The sequence below is a fragment of the Notothenia rossii genome (genome assembly GCF_949606895.1).
Source record: "Notothenia rossii genome assembly, chromosome: 12".
Lineage (NCBI taxonomy): Eukaryota > Metazoa > Chordata > Actinopteri > Perciformes > Nototheniidae > Notothenia > Notothenia rossii.
Window position 1 is genome coordinate 8,582,772 of NC_136911.1, and position 16,575 is coordinate 8,599,346.

General features: G+C 41.2%; 1 protein-coding gene across 2 annotated transcripts in view; it reads right to left on the reverse strand.

Moving 5' to 3' along the window:
* Positions 1–9,953: 9,953 nt before the first annotated feature.
* Positions 9,954–16,575, reverse strand: part of odad2 (outer dynein arm docking complex subunit 2) — a 41,298-nt gene continuing 34,676 nt past the window's right edge. For both annotated transcript variants that reach the window (XM_079661115.1, XM_079661114.1), the window contains one exon: positions 9,954–10,245. In XM_079661115.1, coding sequence (XP_079517241.1) covers positions 10,129–10,245 — 117 coding nt within the window. In that variant the 3' untranslated portion in view covers positions 9,954–10,128. The remainder of the gene's footprint in view (positions 10,246–16,575) is intronic.

Below are 16,575 nucleotides of genomic sequence, written 5' to 3' on the forward strand. Positions count from 1 at the left end.
CCTCGGAATTATATGAATGTAAGAAATGCTAGCATCGAGCTAGCTTAGTTTAGCATAACAAAATCCACCATCCAGCACTTCTGAAGCTTACTTATTAACACGTTATATTTGTATTGGGAGTCTGTATACAAATAGTAAAAAACAAAACTTCTATTTGTGTAAAAATGACAATTTTAAAGTTGTGTTATCAAGCAACCAGTAGACCTGGATAATTTACCATAAAAAGGCAAATATCCAAATAAGTAGGCTAAATGTGCAATTTATCAAATCTCAAGAAACCATTGACATGCAGTAAATTAACTTTTGGAGCCACTTTGTGTCTTTGATTTGAATGCTTTCCCAACTTTCTTATTGAGCCTTGGGGCTGAATTGTCAAAAAATGCCATAAAGTTAAACAAATTACCATAGTTTGGAATTTGGGACTCTGCATACAGAGGAAAGTCTTCAGATTTTGTAACCGAGCCACTTGGTGAAAGCGACATTTTTTACAGCCCCTACACTGTGCATGGAGTTAAACCTATTACGAACTGTCTCCTGCAGGCATACTTTACAGTGCAGTAAACCTGTTTTGGATGCTTGTAAAGACTGTATAACATTTCTCTACTGAAGATCACACCTTGGTCCTAAATGATCCCAGTGCCCAAAACGATGGGTGCAGGATCAAAGAAATATCCAGCAGTTAAAAAAGATACATTTGGCACACAAATAGCTCCAATTGGAAGGATTTAAATAGTCGAGCTCTCCCATTAGTTTTTAGAAGACCTTATGAGTAACCTTTTTTTAGAAGAGTTTCTCAAAGCTTCCTTAGGCAATATCAGTGCTTTTGCTGCAACGATAATTATTCCACCAGATTCCAACAAAAAACAATCCCAGCTGCTTTTAGTAACTTTTGGCAAAAAAGAGAGATTCTTACTGTATATAGCCATGCCACGGCCGATTACTCCTGATGCACCCTCTCATTGACTTCCATTATAAAAGCTGTCACATTATGGGCCCATGACTCATGGCTTCTGAGGCCCTCAGCTGTGTGTTCCCTTGGGGTTTATCCAAAGTAGTGGTTCGAAGGACGTGACTAAGCAGCAAGAGCCATATGAAGGGTTAGGGATCCATGTAATTATTGTTTATTTGTGCTTATTTTCATTTAATGGGGGAAGTTTACTTTTACTAACAGCTTGGGCAAACATCCAATGAATGACCCAGTCATGTAATCACTTTAATTAAGTCTGGGGAAAGTTTATTTTCTCAGGTTCGACACAATATGTATGTTTTTCTTGTCGCCTGAAGGGAACTTCTGTTACAGTACCTCCTGTGACCCTGTCGCTGTTTTCTAAACCTGTTGATAAGAACGACCGTCTCTAGGGATGGGGAAATATGTGCTTGTCACAAGCATCTCTTTTATCTTAATTCACCATCTATGTAGCCTCTGCTTTGGCTCACTATATCTCTGTTTCAGACTCCTGCCTTTTGTCCAGTGTGGGCGTACAAAACGATTCAACAGGTAGGAGCACGACATTAATCATGATGTCCTGCTTGGGAGGGGTTGGTGGCAGGAACTCTGCAGGCGTCTCTTGTACATAGCTCTGTTTCATCTCAAGCTAGAGTTCCTGAATTACACTGGCATCTGCTTTCTTTGTCATCTAATCTTTGTCACTCTACTAGCCACTTGGATTTGACCAATAATGTTTTTGAAAGACTGGCACCAAATCCAATAGACCAATATTTGTAGTCTGAAGTTTCAGACAGCTGAAACATTGTGCAGATATTGGCAATTTGTGCTCATATGATACAGGAGCTCAGAAAAGCATTCCTGTAATGGTTAAAAATGGACTTTCATGTGAAACCTGACTGTTTCTATTACCTGTTACATGGTGCATGGAACTCTGGGACACGTCACCCCTCTAAAGTTAAATCCATAAATATTCGAGGTTATGTTGCACAATGTTTTTAACATTAAGTCAGTTGCCCTGTTGTACGGAGTAGCTACAATTCAGCCTGTGAAAACAGTTACAAAATGTTGTTTGTGGCCCTGAAGGAGCTTTGTCAAGTCAATCGTGATGATGTCATATTGACGTCATTGGCTTTGTCCTGTCTTGGAATTGAATTTATAAGAGCAAGCCAGTCAGTCAGCAAGTTTGAAAGCTTGGTTGCAAACAGGGAAAAGTCTATTCAAGGGTCACAGTTGTCCTATCGATTCCTATCTCATTGCATTAAAACCATAACTTTTTGCGGTCTCTCTGGCTCTCTTTTCCCTCAAAGGTCTGGACTGTCAACGCTGGTTGCTATTGGTCAACATTGCCAATTTATGTTGTACTGGGGATAACTATGCGGAGGTAGAAACAATGGGTGTACAGGACAGTCGGTGGCAAGCTTGAAGCATGGCCAATCCAATGCTTACAATGCAGGTGTTTTGGATGTGTACAGGAAATCCAGGTATGCACTCTGGAGGATCCCCAAGGTCTACATCAGTGAGGTTCTGACCTGAAATCGCCCACCAACTGCATCATGAAGAATGCAAGACTGCAGATCTTCCTTATCACCACACCCGGGTAAGTAGGTTACAACATGGACTCCGGGATAACTTCTGCAGGTGTACCACTAAGAGTATACTGACTGGCTGCATCAAGGTCTGGTTTGTGCCATAAGGCTGTACAGAGGGGGGTGAAAACATCCCAGCACATCACCAGGATGGACCTACCATCAATGGAGGACCATTACAGGCAGCGATGCTGGAAGAAAGCCAAAGGGATTATCAAAGACCCCAATTACCCCGGCCAGAAACTTGTCTGCCTGCTGCCGTCTGGCAGATGTTACCGCAGCAACCGGTCCTTCACAACCAAATTCAGGGATAGCTTGACCCACAGGCCATAGGACTTCTGAACTCACCACTGTTGTTACTGTACCTATAAACCTTCACATTGCCCTTGTATACTTTACACCTCTATATATATATTAATAACTTCTCATTGTGCAAATACATACACTATGTTTGCACTAATTGTATGTATGTCTGAAACGTTCCACACTTTGTATAACTTTTATTAATATCTATTGACGTTAACATTTACTTAGTTTGTTCCTTGTTTATTAAGCATTGTTGGCAGGTACCTAAAGTCTAAAATTGCATTGCCAGTAACTGCTTCTCTTTCTCTGTTATTGTTAAACACATGAGAACAACCAAGAACTTTACATTTGAAATGCTGGTTTGACTGGGCCATCATTTTTCTATCTTTTGCCATTTGCTGTCTCCCAATACAATACATACAAAGCCATTTTCCAACACATCCATATCCTGATTAATATCAGATATCTTGCACTCGGTATGCCAACATACATGTATGGAGCTTTGTTTACATACAAAACAGGAACGGAAACCTGAGTGTAACATTACCCTACCTCCTTAAACCAAAATGTCTTAATTTAAATGCTGTACTTAAGTGTATTTTTGGGGACTGGTTCTACAGTAAAGCCCCGTTCTTACATCCAACCTCTGTACATGTTTTATGTACATATGCCATTGAGTCTTGTATTGTTTTATATCACATCTAGTGGAGTTTGTTTGTATGTGGGCTTGGTCTGGCCTGCCAGAGTGTGGTTGGAGTGAAAGTTTGATTTCCTTGCACTCGTAACTTTTGTTTTCTCACTTAAATTCCAATTTAACTCTGATCCCTTCAGAAGACACACCGCGTACTGAGCAAATCAAATGTTCCTGTTTTGAAAAAAAACACAGTATTGTCAACAGGCATTAGAAGAGCCACATCGTACTGCCACAAATGGAAATCACTGAATGCTAAATTGAAAAGCAGACATCCATTATACATCATGGATCCAGCAGAGAACACCCTGTTATTGCCTTGGGGTACTCCATCATTCAACGTGTATTAAAGGATCTGGCTATGAAAGGTGGCTATTACTTGAAATCAGCCTTAGCTCAATGTCAACACCTTACGCCATTACAATCCAAATTATTTTTTAAAACCCCAGTCTCTGCACCCACAATCTCCCCCCCCCCTCATTTAAGAAGATGTTTTCACTCCAGACTTGGACTTAATTTCGCCGTGTAAACCAAGTTGGAATTACATGCTTTAGCACACGGACTACTTGAAAAGCCACAGACATATTTGTTCCACAGTTTGCCAACTTTGGTGGAAAATGTGACCGAAGAGAAAATTAGCAGGTTGTCTAAAACGACCCAATTACTGTTTTCAGGGGGGTTTTAAACATTTTGGACACTAATAAGCAATCTGTGCTGTCTGTCTGTCCATGTCTACTAAAAGTAATCAAGTGATAAAACCAAGTGTCATTAGAAGTCACTCAAATTGCTCCCTGAAATTACAGTACAAAATAATTACAACTTGGAACACCCAATGCTCTTTTAACCATCCAGTCCTCTGTTGTCTCTCTAAAAATGGCTATCCAAGAATACACAAATGGCTACTATGGAGGCACATACTACTTCATAGGGAGGAGATGCCAATTCAGTATGCAGTGTGCATGAAGGCGATGGATACATCTGTCAGAAAACAAGCTTTCATCGTGGACCGGACTCTCTGATTTTGTTGCGCCAGTGATCCAAGTAGAATTAAATCAGACAAAGCTTACAATTGTGTGCGCCCAAGCCTTGCCAGAACTACTCACTCTGTTGGAATAAATAAGAGTCATATTTGACTTACTTGTTTATAATGCCAGTGAGAAAAACTTCAGTGAAATGTTTCTGTTATTCGAGTTTCGTCGGCTCTATAATTCCGGTCGTGCTATCTTTGGTTGTGTCCAGGTATTTGTCTTTGTGAGCAGACAGTTGCAAAGCTCTGAAGTATTTGGGAATGCTCGGGCAATCTGACAGACAGCAAGTGAGCTAGACTGGAACAGGGTGTTATTTATGCATCGCGCGGAGGGAAAGGACATTTATTAATGTCAGAGTGAGAGCAGGACTTAAAAATACATTTAGAGTTGACGAGTCTGATGGAAGAGAATGCCACATGAAAAGGAAACAACACCAAACCGAAGCGGAAAAATGCATTTTGAATATTTGCCTAATTGACCACTTTTACAAACCTAACTCTTAATTCTGTGAAGAAGCTTAACCCGACAGCACCTAGCAGTATTGCGCTGTGTGCTCATGTCTTGAAGTGTGCAATCAGTTACAGATTTGAAATAGGATGTTCGATAATGCCTCGCTGATGATTTGTTGATTTGGTGCTATTCCCCTCAGTTGCATGTCTTCCCCTCAGGTCCAGAGTTGTGATCGCTTGATGAAAAGATTGTGATGAAAACTCTGGGATAATATCATTTTTGGTTGGGTGCCATACGGAGCTCTCAGGTTGGTTCAGGATCCAGCTAGGGAAACCTGGCCCGGCTTATGGTGCACAGCTGTGCAGCTAGGAGCGTGTGCCAACTCATCACTGTCTGCTGTGCGAGGAGCTTGGCATTTTTTATCTTTATAAGACATTATCCTTTGTCTGCAGATGAATGTGACTGCCTGTTGGCTATCAGTATCCTCTCCTTTCAAGTTTGATGTAACGGCGAGAAGTAAAAGGTCCAGAAAGGCTGCAGGTCATGCTGTGAACACAAAGCTGAAAAGTACCCGGAACGTCATCACATGTCAGAGTACAAAGAAAGTTGCGGAGTGAAAAAGACAGCATACAATACAATTCATGTTGTTTCTTAAAAAAAAGATGCAGTAACCGTTTGAAGCCAATCAGCGTGATTTTATAAAAGCTTGAGTCAGACCTTCCAAGTTTCCTCAAATCAGCAATGGTGTCTACGATTTCACAATTTCCTCAATTTCAAGGTCAGGTACAGAAAAAAGAAAGCTATGATCTGTTAATGTGGTTGACAGGCATATCCTAAACCGCGGGCCCCCCTCCTTCCAACTTTACACTGACTACAACAGAGAGACATGAAGTCCGGGGAGTAAAGAGTGTTTCATTAGAAATGCTTAGATGTTGGATAGCGTAGCAGTTCAGGATGAGCTGAGAGGACTAATCTGACAGAAGTCCTGCACACAGTCTCCTCCACTCTGCTCGGCCTCACGTATTCATGTGAATATAGTCAATGGTATAATAAAGTTGCATGTGATGCAATTCAAGGCTCATATTTCTTAAAGCATTTTCTAACCATAAAGTTGCACAGCATAATTAAGCCCCCTGTCTTGGCGTTTATGTAGAGCTAACCGCTAACATGCTAGCTGGCCAGTGCTTGTCAGTCACAATACTGAAGCTCTCCATGCTTTTTGTTCCCAGGTTTATACGCAACTTCTATCAAATGAGAAACCCAAGGGTAGAAACTATTTCTCGCCGAACTCGAGAAACAGCCAGCAAGCGTTGACTTGGATGCAAATTGGACAATGAGTTCTAAAAAAAAAAATATATATATATATATATATACTAATAAGTAGATAAAACATTAGACAAATCAATTCTGTGCTCGATACATTAATTTGTGTCTGTATGATTACACAAAAAAGTACACTAATAAACCATAGATGGGATTTATGATCAAATGAAATGATTTGCTGTACAGTATAATAGTTAGGATTGTGATGAAAATCTGGGATAACATAATGTAATGTTTAAAAAAGTTATTACAATCCTCATCCTTGTTATGTCCAAAGCCACATCTGACTGGACCAAACCTTGTATTATTAATATATTTGAGACCTTTTTTGGAGACATTACTCTTGCACCCAGACACTGTGGTATTTGCCCACACATTTCCGCTGTTTATTTGTTGTCATTCCAGGTTGTTATTTGCACTTTACGGAAGGGAATGTCACGATTATGGAGAGCAGACCTTGTGATGAAGATGCAGACCCAGTGGCGTGAGTATACTGTAATGATATAAAAGCTAAGTTACAGATTGAGAACAGGAGCCGTGTTCACCCCCTCGTCAGCTACCAGAGAGCACTGCTCTCTGTTTGGATGGAGCTCTGAGAGGCCGCTTTGTATGCGCATGTTATTAATGGCAACATCGCAAGCAAATCCTGCTGCTGCTGCCACTGCTGTGCAACAGTTTGTGATTTTATATTAAAAAACGGTCCTTAAACACTGAAGGGTAGAGAAAGCCACTTCTAATATTTGGAAAGGAATTTTACTGTTCATTAGTTTCTTTAATGAAAATGTGCTGCTGGACGCTGGTGGAGATGTAGGATCTTTAAAAAACTTCAAAAGAGCTGTTCCATTTTTAAACAATTGAGCTATAGTATCACAACAGCCAGCACGTTTTCTTAAGGTCTGCCTGACTGTAAAAATAAGCGATATATATATTTATTACTCTGTCCACCCAAAATGTGGACAGACTGTTTTCACCACTGCACAACTGATTTCCACACATAAGTCTTGTCTGATGCAAAATGAAAGTCCTTTACTGTGGTTGCATCCATCACTCTGACCTATGGGAAACCCCTTCAGGAGTCAGGACAGGGTGAAGAACAGGTCAACGGGGAGAACTGTTGAGGTACAGGGGTGTGGCAGATGCCAAGGCCCACCTCAAAACAAGAGCAACAACATCAGGGATATCCCTGCACTATTTATATCCCTTCAGTGAAGAGATGAGAAGTATCAGATCTTAAACGGCGACCAGAAAGCCCGGAGCCGGACATAATTGCTGCCTCTGCCGAGGCGTGGAGGCATAACCTCTCATTTCTCGTGAATAATGTCCGTGTGTCGGACGTGCCAGCCAAAACAAGTGGCAGTTTCTGTTCTCAGAGGGTTGTGGATCGGCTAATACACTCAACTGTGGCTTTATGACCGATGGGCCTGAGGGCCATGCTCCTGAAACCAACTTCCTCTCGGCGTGTCCCCAGTGCTCTACTGGGTTTAATATCAGGTTCAGAAAGGATATTAAAGAACCGTTTCTTTAGAAAAAGTGTTGTACATTTGGCCAACCAACCATACCGAGTTCTAAGGCATGATGGGATGCCAATTTGCAGTAATTCTGCAAAAGGTTCCTTGTTTGCTTTGACATCAGGTTACGACAGAAAGCCAACAGTTACCCCATATGACTACAACACAGTAGAATTGAACGTCCAAATTCTTCAAACATTCAAAGTTTAACATTTTGTCAAATGTATTTATACGCTCTTCGTCCAAGAGAGAGAAGAGAAACTCAAGATCATATTTGTGTCATATCTGTACTGTATGAAGCTAGAGCTGGGATGTGTTAGCCTAGCTTAGCATACACTAGAGGCAGGGTGAAACAGCTAGCCTGGCTACGTAATGCACACCATTCTCTGAAGCCCATTATTTTTGTTTTGTCCATATACAAAAATATATTTAAAAAAGACCAAGAATTGATGTACAAATATGAGATAAATATTGTATTTTATATTATGAAATGACTCTAACTTTTGGAAGCAAAGCACATAATCTGTTCCAAAAAATGTTGATATATTCCTTCAAACACTTCAAGAAACTAGAAACAGGCTTAATTTCATGAGAAATTAGATAGCTAAATATTCAAGCATGAAAAAAAAACATCTGCATGAGAAAAGGAAACTTTATGCAGCGCTCAAAGAAGAAAACAATGTCTCCCTCTTTGTTTGTTTGAATTGACTAAATCCTTTCCCTTTAAACAGTATCACATTTGACACTGGGTATGTCGCAGAGGTTATAAAGCTAGCTGCATGGAATTAAAGAGCCATTAATCATTGTGAGTTTATTTGCTCTGAATGATTCGTAGACAGTGGCTTCCTTCAGTTCCTAGTTACGTTTTTTTTCTCAGGGAAGTTGCTTCTTCAGAGTTCTCCGCCATACGCGCTCTTCCACTGACCCCTGCTTACAGCTGGTTGTGTTTAAACTTCAAAGAGTGATGAAGATTTTCAACCACATATTTTCAATGTTTTGCTAATTTTCTATCTTAGCACGTGGCTGATATTAATGATGAACGTCCCATGGGAGTTTTTCGGCAGCCTCTGTGGTTGGGTGCTGAGCATCTGAGCTAACCGGGACCAGGACAATGGGATCAGAGAGACAAAGAGGCTGACAGACACGCGAGAGGGCAGCGGCGGCGGAGGCCAAAAGTATTTGACTGAAACCTGCTGTGCAGAACGCTGTCAAGCCTGACATGGCCTGTTTATAATAAACAAGAATAGAAGACAAAAGAATCAGACGAAACCGGATCAGCTGCAATGACGTACGCACACACATCATTACTGTGGCATTGTCTAAATATGTGCAGTGTAGAATAGCCTTTAAAAAGATATTTAGCAACACAAATAATTACTTTTTGGAAAAAGCACAGCAATTTTCTGCATTTTCCAAAGTAAATCCTTCATTACATAGTTTTATTGTCGATGCATGCAAGTGCTTTGGTAGCGAGATGATCGCAACTGGCAAAATATATCCAACATTTTAGTTTTTACAGACAAAATAATAAGCTAGTTTAAAATAAATGCCCTGAAAGAATGTCAAATTAGATTAAATAAATTGCAAGTAATGTGGAAAATCCTGATTCATTCCTCTACATAATATATTTAGTTGAGACAGGAGAGAGTTTCATATTCCTGATTGTTATAGTTGTGTTTTTACCATTTATCATTGAATTAAAGTGTTCTTATTTTGTTCATGTGGTTTTTGTACAGAACATTTGTGCAGTATTCCGAGCTGGTGAGTAACTCTGTGTTTTAATATCTCATTGCAAGGACAGAAGTCTACAGACTGCATTAGATGCAGATGTGGATCTTGTTTAGATATTGTGGTCTTGTGTGGATTACTTACGGAATGTGACTGCAGAAAACGCGAGAGTTTCACGCTGAACAACGTACGGGGTATTTGGCGTGAGATCAAACATTAACAAGAAGCGTTTATTTTTATTATCACAGTCAGAGAGCGAGGAGAGGGCTTCCTAAAATGTTTGTATGAACTCGTGATGAGGTAGTTGATGTAAACACGGAGCTTTGGATAAAAATGTGCCCGCTAGAACGGAAGCAGACGCGCAAATAAATACACACACATCAGTCAAGACAGAACATTTTATTTGAAACCTTTGTCACATATAACATATTCAACACTTGTGGTAGTTGTTATACATTTTATTTGAAGGTAAGTAAAATAAGGTACAACCAGACAGATTCTTAGGTTGTTTTTTGAGCAGTCCCTGTTAGATTTCCAGGGATGCTGTGATCATCTAATGTCAATTAAATAACACAGCCTTCCTATTAGCCAGGGCCAGGAGTCGGATGTTGCGCACGCAGCCAGCAGCAGCCTCCTGGAGCATATCTTCATCAGAGCCCATGATGTGGATGAGTGGCTGCAGGGGTACAAAGGACAGAGTTTACAGTTGGCAGCAGGAACAGAGGGCCCGGTTGGATGTTACCAGCCTATTAAATAGGCCATGTCAGTGGGTATAGATAGATATCATGGGTTAAAGGGGCATTGTACACATACTAGCTGGTTTTATCACAAGGAAAGATGGAACAAAACAAGACAACAAACTGTTTTTTTATGACACGATAAAAGGCCCAAGTCAGGTAACATGGTATACATAGCAAGATACTCAATAAAGGGTGGAGTTTGGAGTTAGTCAAAAGATGGAAAACCAAACGCAGGATACACGCCCATGAGGCTTCTCTTGGTGTTACGTAGGACGCCAACAAAGTGTTTAACTTCATTTTACAAGTTATTTTAACCCAAAACCTTTCGTAAATCTAGTATTTGTGTTGCCTAAACATAGATAAGTTGCTATGTTCTTTTTTGTGATCAAAACATAACATTTCATTCAGTTTTACAACTGTGGTGCGGTTCTTTTTAATTTTAAGTTTCACTCGGCAACAGTACGTGCAGTGTGGCCCATCTGAAGCATTCGAATAGTCGTGATAAACACTGATAACGCATATTTAAAAGGCTGATGTTATTGGAAATGGATGCACCAACAATCCAAAAGAATCATCGTGTCCTAATTCACCTTAAATCCTGAATAAAGTAGCTTTCTGCACATGTTTGGTTATTGGACGTGCCTGCACACTACCACTAGCATATCCTTCAAAGATATGGCTGGTCCTCTTTGTGTGTGTGTGTGTGTGTGTGTGTGTGTGTGTGTGTGTGTGTGTGTGTGTGTGTGTGTGCGTGTGTGTGTGTGTGTGTGTGTGTGTGTGTGTGTGTGTGTGTGTGTGTGTGTGTGTGTGTATTCAGTGTGTGTGTCCAACTCTACCCTTCCAAACCATGCCTCAGCAAAGGGGTTACAGCTGCGAGCGCACATGCTTCTGTAAGTTTGTTCAGATGAAAGTCGTGCAGGGCAGGCTCGACATTAAAAACCTGAGCATGAACCACACCACTTGACAGCCTTTTCCACCGCTCCAAAGGTCAGATTATATCCGACTATTAGTGGCTTGTGTAATGGACCTCGTTAGATCTTATTGCAGAACAAGGTTTGCGCTCTAAAGAAACCTCGATCTTTGGAGGTTCACTTATTGGGTCCATAAAACTGAACATTTAAAGTTGTTAAAGGGTTATGCAGAAACAAGCAAAAAGAAACACACTGGATGTATGGAATACCACCATGTGTTTTGGAGGTTTATTCTTGTTTTGTCTGCAGCCAAATCACTACGTTATGTGTGTGGGCGGCTGTGAGGTTGAGTCAAAATAAAAGTAAATGTAAGCGTAAATACTAAATGGGTGAATCTAAATTCGTTCAGTGTGTGCTTCTGGGTAAAATCACAACGGTGCGCCACTGAGGTTTCCTAAGCCACACTGGCAATTATTTTGTATGCTCTTGTTTACATCCATAATGAACCAACGGCAACATTACATCCCTCAACTAAGCACTTAAGGACTCCCCGCTCCTCAACATAATGAAGCTTTGATAAATACAGTTACTGCTGAGATGTCGGAGGCACTTTTAAGCGCCATATATCAATGCCTTGTGGGAAGAAAAAAGGATTTAGAAGAAGATTTCTTTCACAAAGCAACAGGCTTACAAGTGGTGTTCAAACACCGTAAGGATTGTTTCCCTGGTTTCAGCGCAGCAATGCCACATCCCTGTTGATCCTGAGCAACCCCGAGCACAATATGTAGACTGTCACCGTCAGAGGAACTCATCCAAGAACTAAGCCCCTTTAAAACCATCATCCAGCCACTGATAAAAAGATCCTAAAAGCTTCTGGCTAATCTCCATTTTCTCAATTTCTCTCCCTCTGAGTCAAAACTCTCCCATCATGTCCAGCACTGGCTCCTGCCTCATCTGTGTCCGGCGGATCAGTGCTACAAACGTGAGAATCTATTTCCTCTCAGTTATCATTGTGTTCATGTATGCATGTCAGAGCTGACCCTGACCCTTCTCCGTATTACACACAAACCTTAAACGCCTCTCGGCACATTTGTGTGGTTAGCAAACGGCCAAAGAAGAAGCCGAGTGAAGACATTCCCAGGATTTTCAGCACAAAGATAAACAGTGTAAGGAAAACAGATGAAAGCTGAGGTGAGCCAGCTTGTGTGCGTGAGCATGAAAGGGCTGTGAACCTAAAGTATAAGTCCAGCTGAAAAACTGAGAAAAAGAATATGCTTCCTCCTGATTATCATCACATTATTTTGTGGGAAAAGGAATGCAGCGTTACAAGATGTAAGCTCTACTGAAAACATTTGCTTTTGGGGTTTGATATGATTTTTAAATAGCATCCAAAACACCTCCAAAAGCAAACTTACATCCTCTGACTCCAGAAAACATGCAGCCCACTAAACAAGCCTCTTTTGTGGAAAGAGAGGATGCCTGAGAAGTGCCAGAGGCAGCCTTTTTGCCAACCTCATAGCATGTTATTCAGACGTCGCCAAATAAGGTCTCCCGAAGCGCGCAGCTAGGCTAGGATAAGCGTGTCTCTCTTTGCGGCCGTTTTCCTAGCTCGCTCTTTCCCCCCCAGCTGGGATCCCGAGGAATATAATACGCCACTTGTTGGATATTGCCTGACATGAACACTTGCCCGTGTTTGAAAAACTAAGTCGTGAATTTTTGAGGTTTTTGCACTTCAGAGAGCTCCAGTGAGTCCTGACCTCCAAGAAGGGAGCCGCGGAACACGCTCCCCCCCTCTGGCTAAAGGGAGGGGGGTGAAGTCTGGGAGGACTTGTTGCATGCACACCTTATCGCACAAGGAGGTGTCGTGGTGTTAAGTGTGCTCTGTTGCACCACGGCTGCCTGCAGGTTTTGTAAATTCCCATGTGCCAGGTCTGACAGCCATTATGCCCCCCCCCCCCCATCCCCATCCACACTGTATCCCAGCATTCCCATGTTCTAGACTCCACTGAGGAGGCAAACAGCACAAACAGACAGCAGTGTTTAGCTGGGCTCAGGGGAAGTTGGTGAGGGAAGTCAAAGTAAACAACATTCCCTGCAGCCTCCAGCGAGCCAGAGACTGTTAAGTTGCCTTTTCTGTGTCTCTAAAGAGGAAGACGAAGAGGAGGGTGGGCTGCTCTCAAATCAATGACTTTAAGGGGAAACGTTCAGCCTGGACTAACCTGTCGTATTACATGGCAGATGAGAATTAAAATGTTACATTTTATTGTCAGATCAAGTCTGAGATGTCCCTTGCATCACAGCAGCTCCATTTGAGCATGAAGAAGGACAACTGTTTGAGACAGAAACATGTGGGTAGTTAAAAAGACTTTGAAGGATATTAAAAATCCTTGCAATTGTAATAAAGATTCCTCTCCAACAAACTGCCTCTTTCAAAATGGGCGGGGCGGGGCGTTTGTTTTGTAAGTGAGTGGGGATGCAAAAGTATGCGATGACACCATTTCATTCATCAACTGCTTGTTGTTTTATCTCTTTCGATGTTTTTTTTCATTAACTGATTTATTATTCTTTGCATTTTTTCAACATATTTCTTTTTTTTTTTGAGGGGGGGGAATGAAACTTTGAAACATGCGTAAAGGCTTACTGTTAAGTATTCAAATCCCAACTCACTCAGTGAAATATAGTGCTAGTGCTAGCAATAGTCAAATAATATACACTTTTAAAAAAAAGAAAGAAACATGGGGCGGACATTTAACGTTACATTACAATTATTAAAGAAGACATGTTCAAGATCCTTTAACATACATCGGGGTGTTTAACTGATTTGATGGTAACAATTAATATTCACTGTATTCGACATGGTTTGGGTCGGAGACAGTGTTCCAGACTCAACATTATGGTGGGTTGGTTCATAGTGTTTCTCAAACCTACAATCCATTAGCAGATTTTCCTTTAGTTTTACATTATTAATAATAGAAATGTTGTGCCTGTGAAACATAAAGAACATGGCTGGACATTTCTGGTCCAGGCGTGAGGGAGAGATGATTTAGTTAAAGGCTCTAAAACGTTACCCTCCGTTGATCTCAAAAACATGGTAGTCATAACAGAGCCGCCCGTGTATCATCTGCTCACCACACCCACAACCTGAAGTCATGTTACACGCAAAGCTGAGGGTAGGAAACCGTAGAAGTAAACCTGTGATTGCTTTTTTATTCCTTCCCTTACATTTGATGTCATTTTCGGCCCCCCCACAGCCTCACTGTGCACTTTCACTCCTGAAGTCACACCGCGCGGGAGAGAAAAAATAAATAAAACAAACACTAACCGTGCCGGGGCAGAAGTGTGCTCATGGCAACAAAAGTGCAAAACGTTTTTCTCACTTACATTAGCAAAAGCCTCAAATACATGCCACGAGTTGGCAAACGCCGCGCACTGGAATGCCTTCAGTTGAAAATGACCAATAATTACCATCCGCGTTTTGTAATTTTCATCAATTTACTTCAGAAAATCTTCTTCTCGTGAAAGAGCCTCTTTAATACAAATAGCTGGCTCAAGCTGTCTACAAGGATTTATGGTTTCAGAAAAAGTCCTTTTGGAAGTGCTGTAAAGCGCAGGGGGACGGCATGTTGATTTTGTACATGAATAAAACTGTGAGATACCAAGAGTGGATGTCAAATCAAACGGGGAGGGTAATTCATCTCTTAGCTGAAAAATTCTCTTTCCCCTTGTATGTATTTCCTGTGAGAACGAGCACCTGAATCCCTTTTCTCCAACAAATCCGACGTGAGAGGATGTTGACAGAAAAGTTGATGAAACAAAGAACCTGTGTAAGTAGGTGCTGTCCAAAACAAATGAAAGTTAAGGTTCAAACTCCGAATGAATTGATTCTGGACCAAATTGGAAGGCTCTGGAAGGAGACGACCACTGATGTGTTTTCCAGTGTGAAATACTTTCTTTTCAATGCATGATTTCCTCTGTGGATCTTAAGGGAGCAGGCTATACACCATTAAGTGTGCTAGACAGGAAAGTAACTTTCTAAACCAACGTTGGAGTAAGCGAGACCTTCGACCGTTTGGAAACCGTATACTACACGTGGGTGAACATGTTTTGAAAGCTTCTCAGTGGCAAAGAAAAAGCTCTTTGAAATATGGTTGCAATAATAAAAGAGGCAGTCACACAGGGCTGTAAATTAGACACGGGGCGCTTTATCAATCCTCGATAAAGCTATTCAGAACCACAGGAGATATTGTTTTAACACATTCTGTCTACGAGTCGCCTGTATATCATGAAGCAGAGCATTACAGTATGGAGAAGATTGACATGCTCTCACACTGTAATGTTTCCTCCGGGGTCAGGCAGGTATCAGACTGAACAATGAGGCTGCCTGTGTTTCAATGTCTGAGATTAAGAACAAATGCAATGCTGCTGCACTTACGTGGCCTTTGGTAATTAAGCTCTTTAAAAGTCCAAAAATACATTATGAAGTGGTGTTGCAACTTCTAACTGGTACATTAATAAGGGCAAACTCGGAGAACGATTAAAGAGGGTGGTAATACTCGCATTTGCACATACTCACGCCCATACAAACGCTAGAATTTCAAAAATAGACACACACTGGGAGCAAAAAAGGAAGGCATGTCCAGTTTTTGTCGTGGCTCGAACTACAAAAAGCATTCAGCTTAACGACTTTTGCAAATTGGACATAACTGTTTTGGAACACCCAATGTTCAGTCCAGCTACCAATTATAGCTGGTGTTGAACCACATTCACTATAACAGCAGATGAAGCTAGAGCACACCATTTAATGAACATGGGAAAAATAATTCTGGCTGCAATGGCATAACCACTTCATAATATATATCGCAGTTGTTATGGGGGGAGCACGGTGGCCACATAAAGATTTCTCATGTGAAAGTATTTTTATGTGAAACATGATTGAATTATAGAATAAGATAGCAATGTTTTCCCAAAATGCTGAAATATGGGAACATTATCATCTGCGACAAGACATCAGTTACAGAGAAATCTTAACATAAAATCTCCACATCACTGTCAGAGGCAAACATAAACAGTCTCTGGAGCGGAGCTTGGAAAAAGCCTGACAGGCTTGTACGTTAGACAAAACAATACTTGTTTCTTTTTTGGAAGAACTCGACACAACTGGAGTGAAGAAGAAAGCTGGCGGATGTAGCTTTTAGAGTCGGAAAAAAAAGCATTGTTCCCTTGTAGCCTTGAACAGCTCCGACCCCACTCTTTGGCGTGAACCATATCGCTGCTGCATTCTACCCTGATGTCCAGGAACAGACCTTAGCAACAGTTACCCCCAGCTACAGCCCTTTGACTTGTGTTGTAATGGCA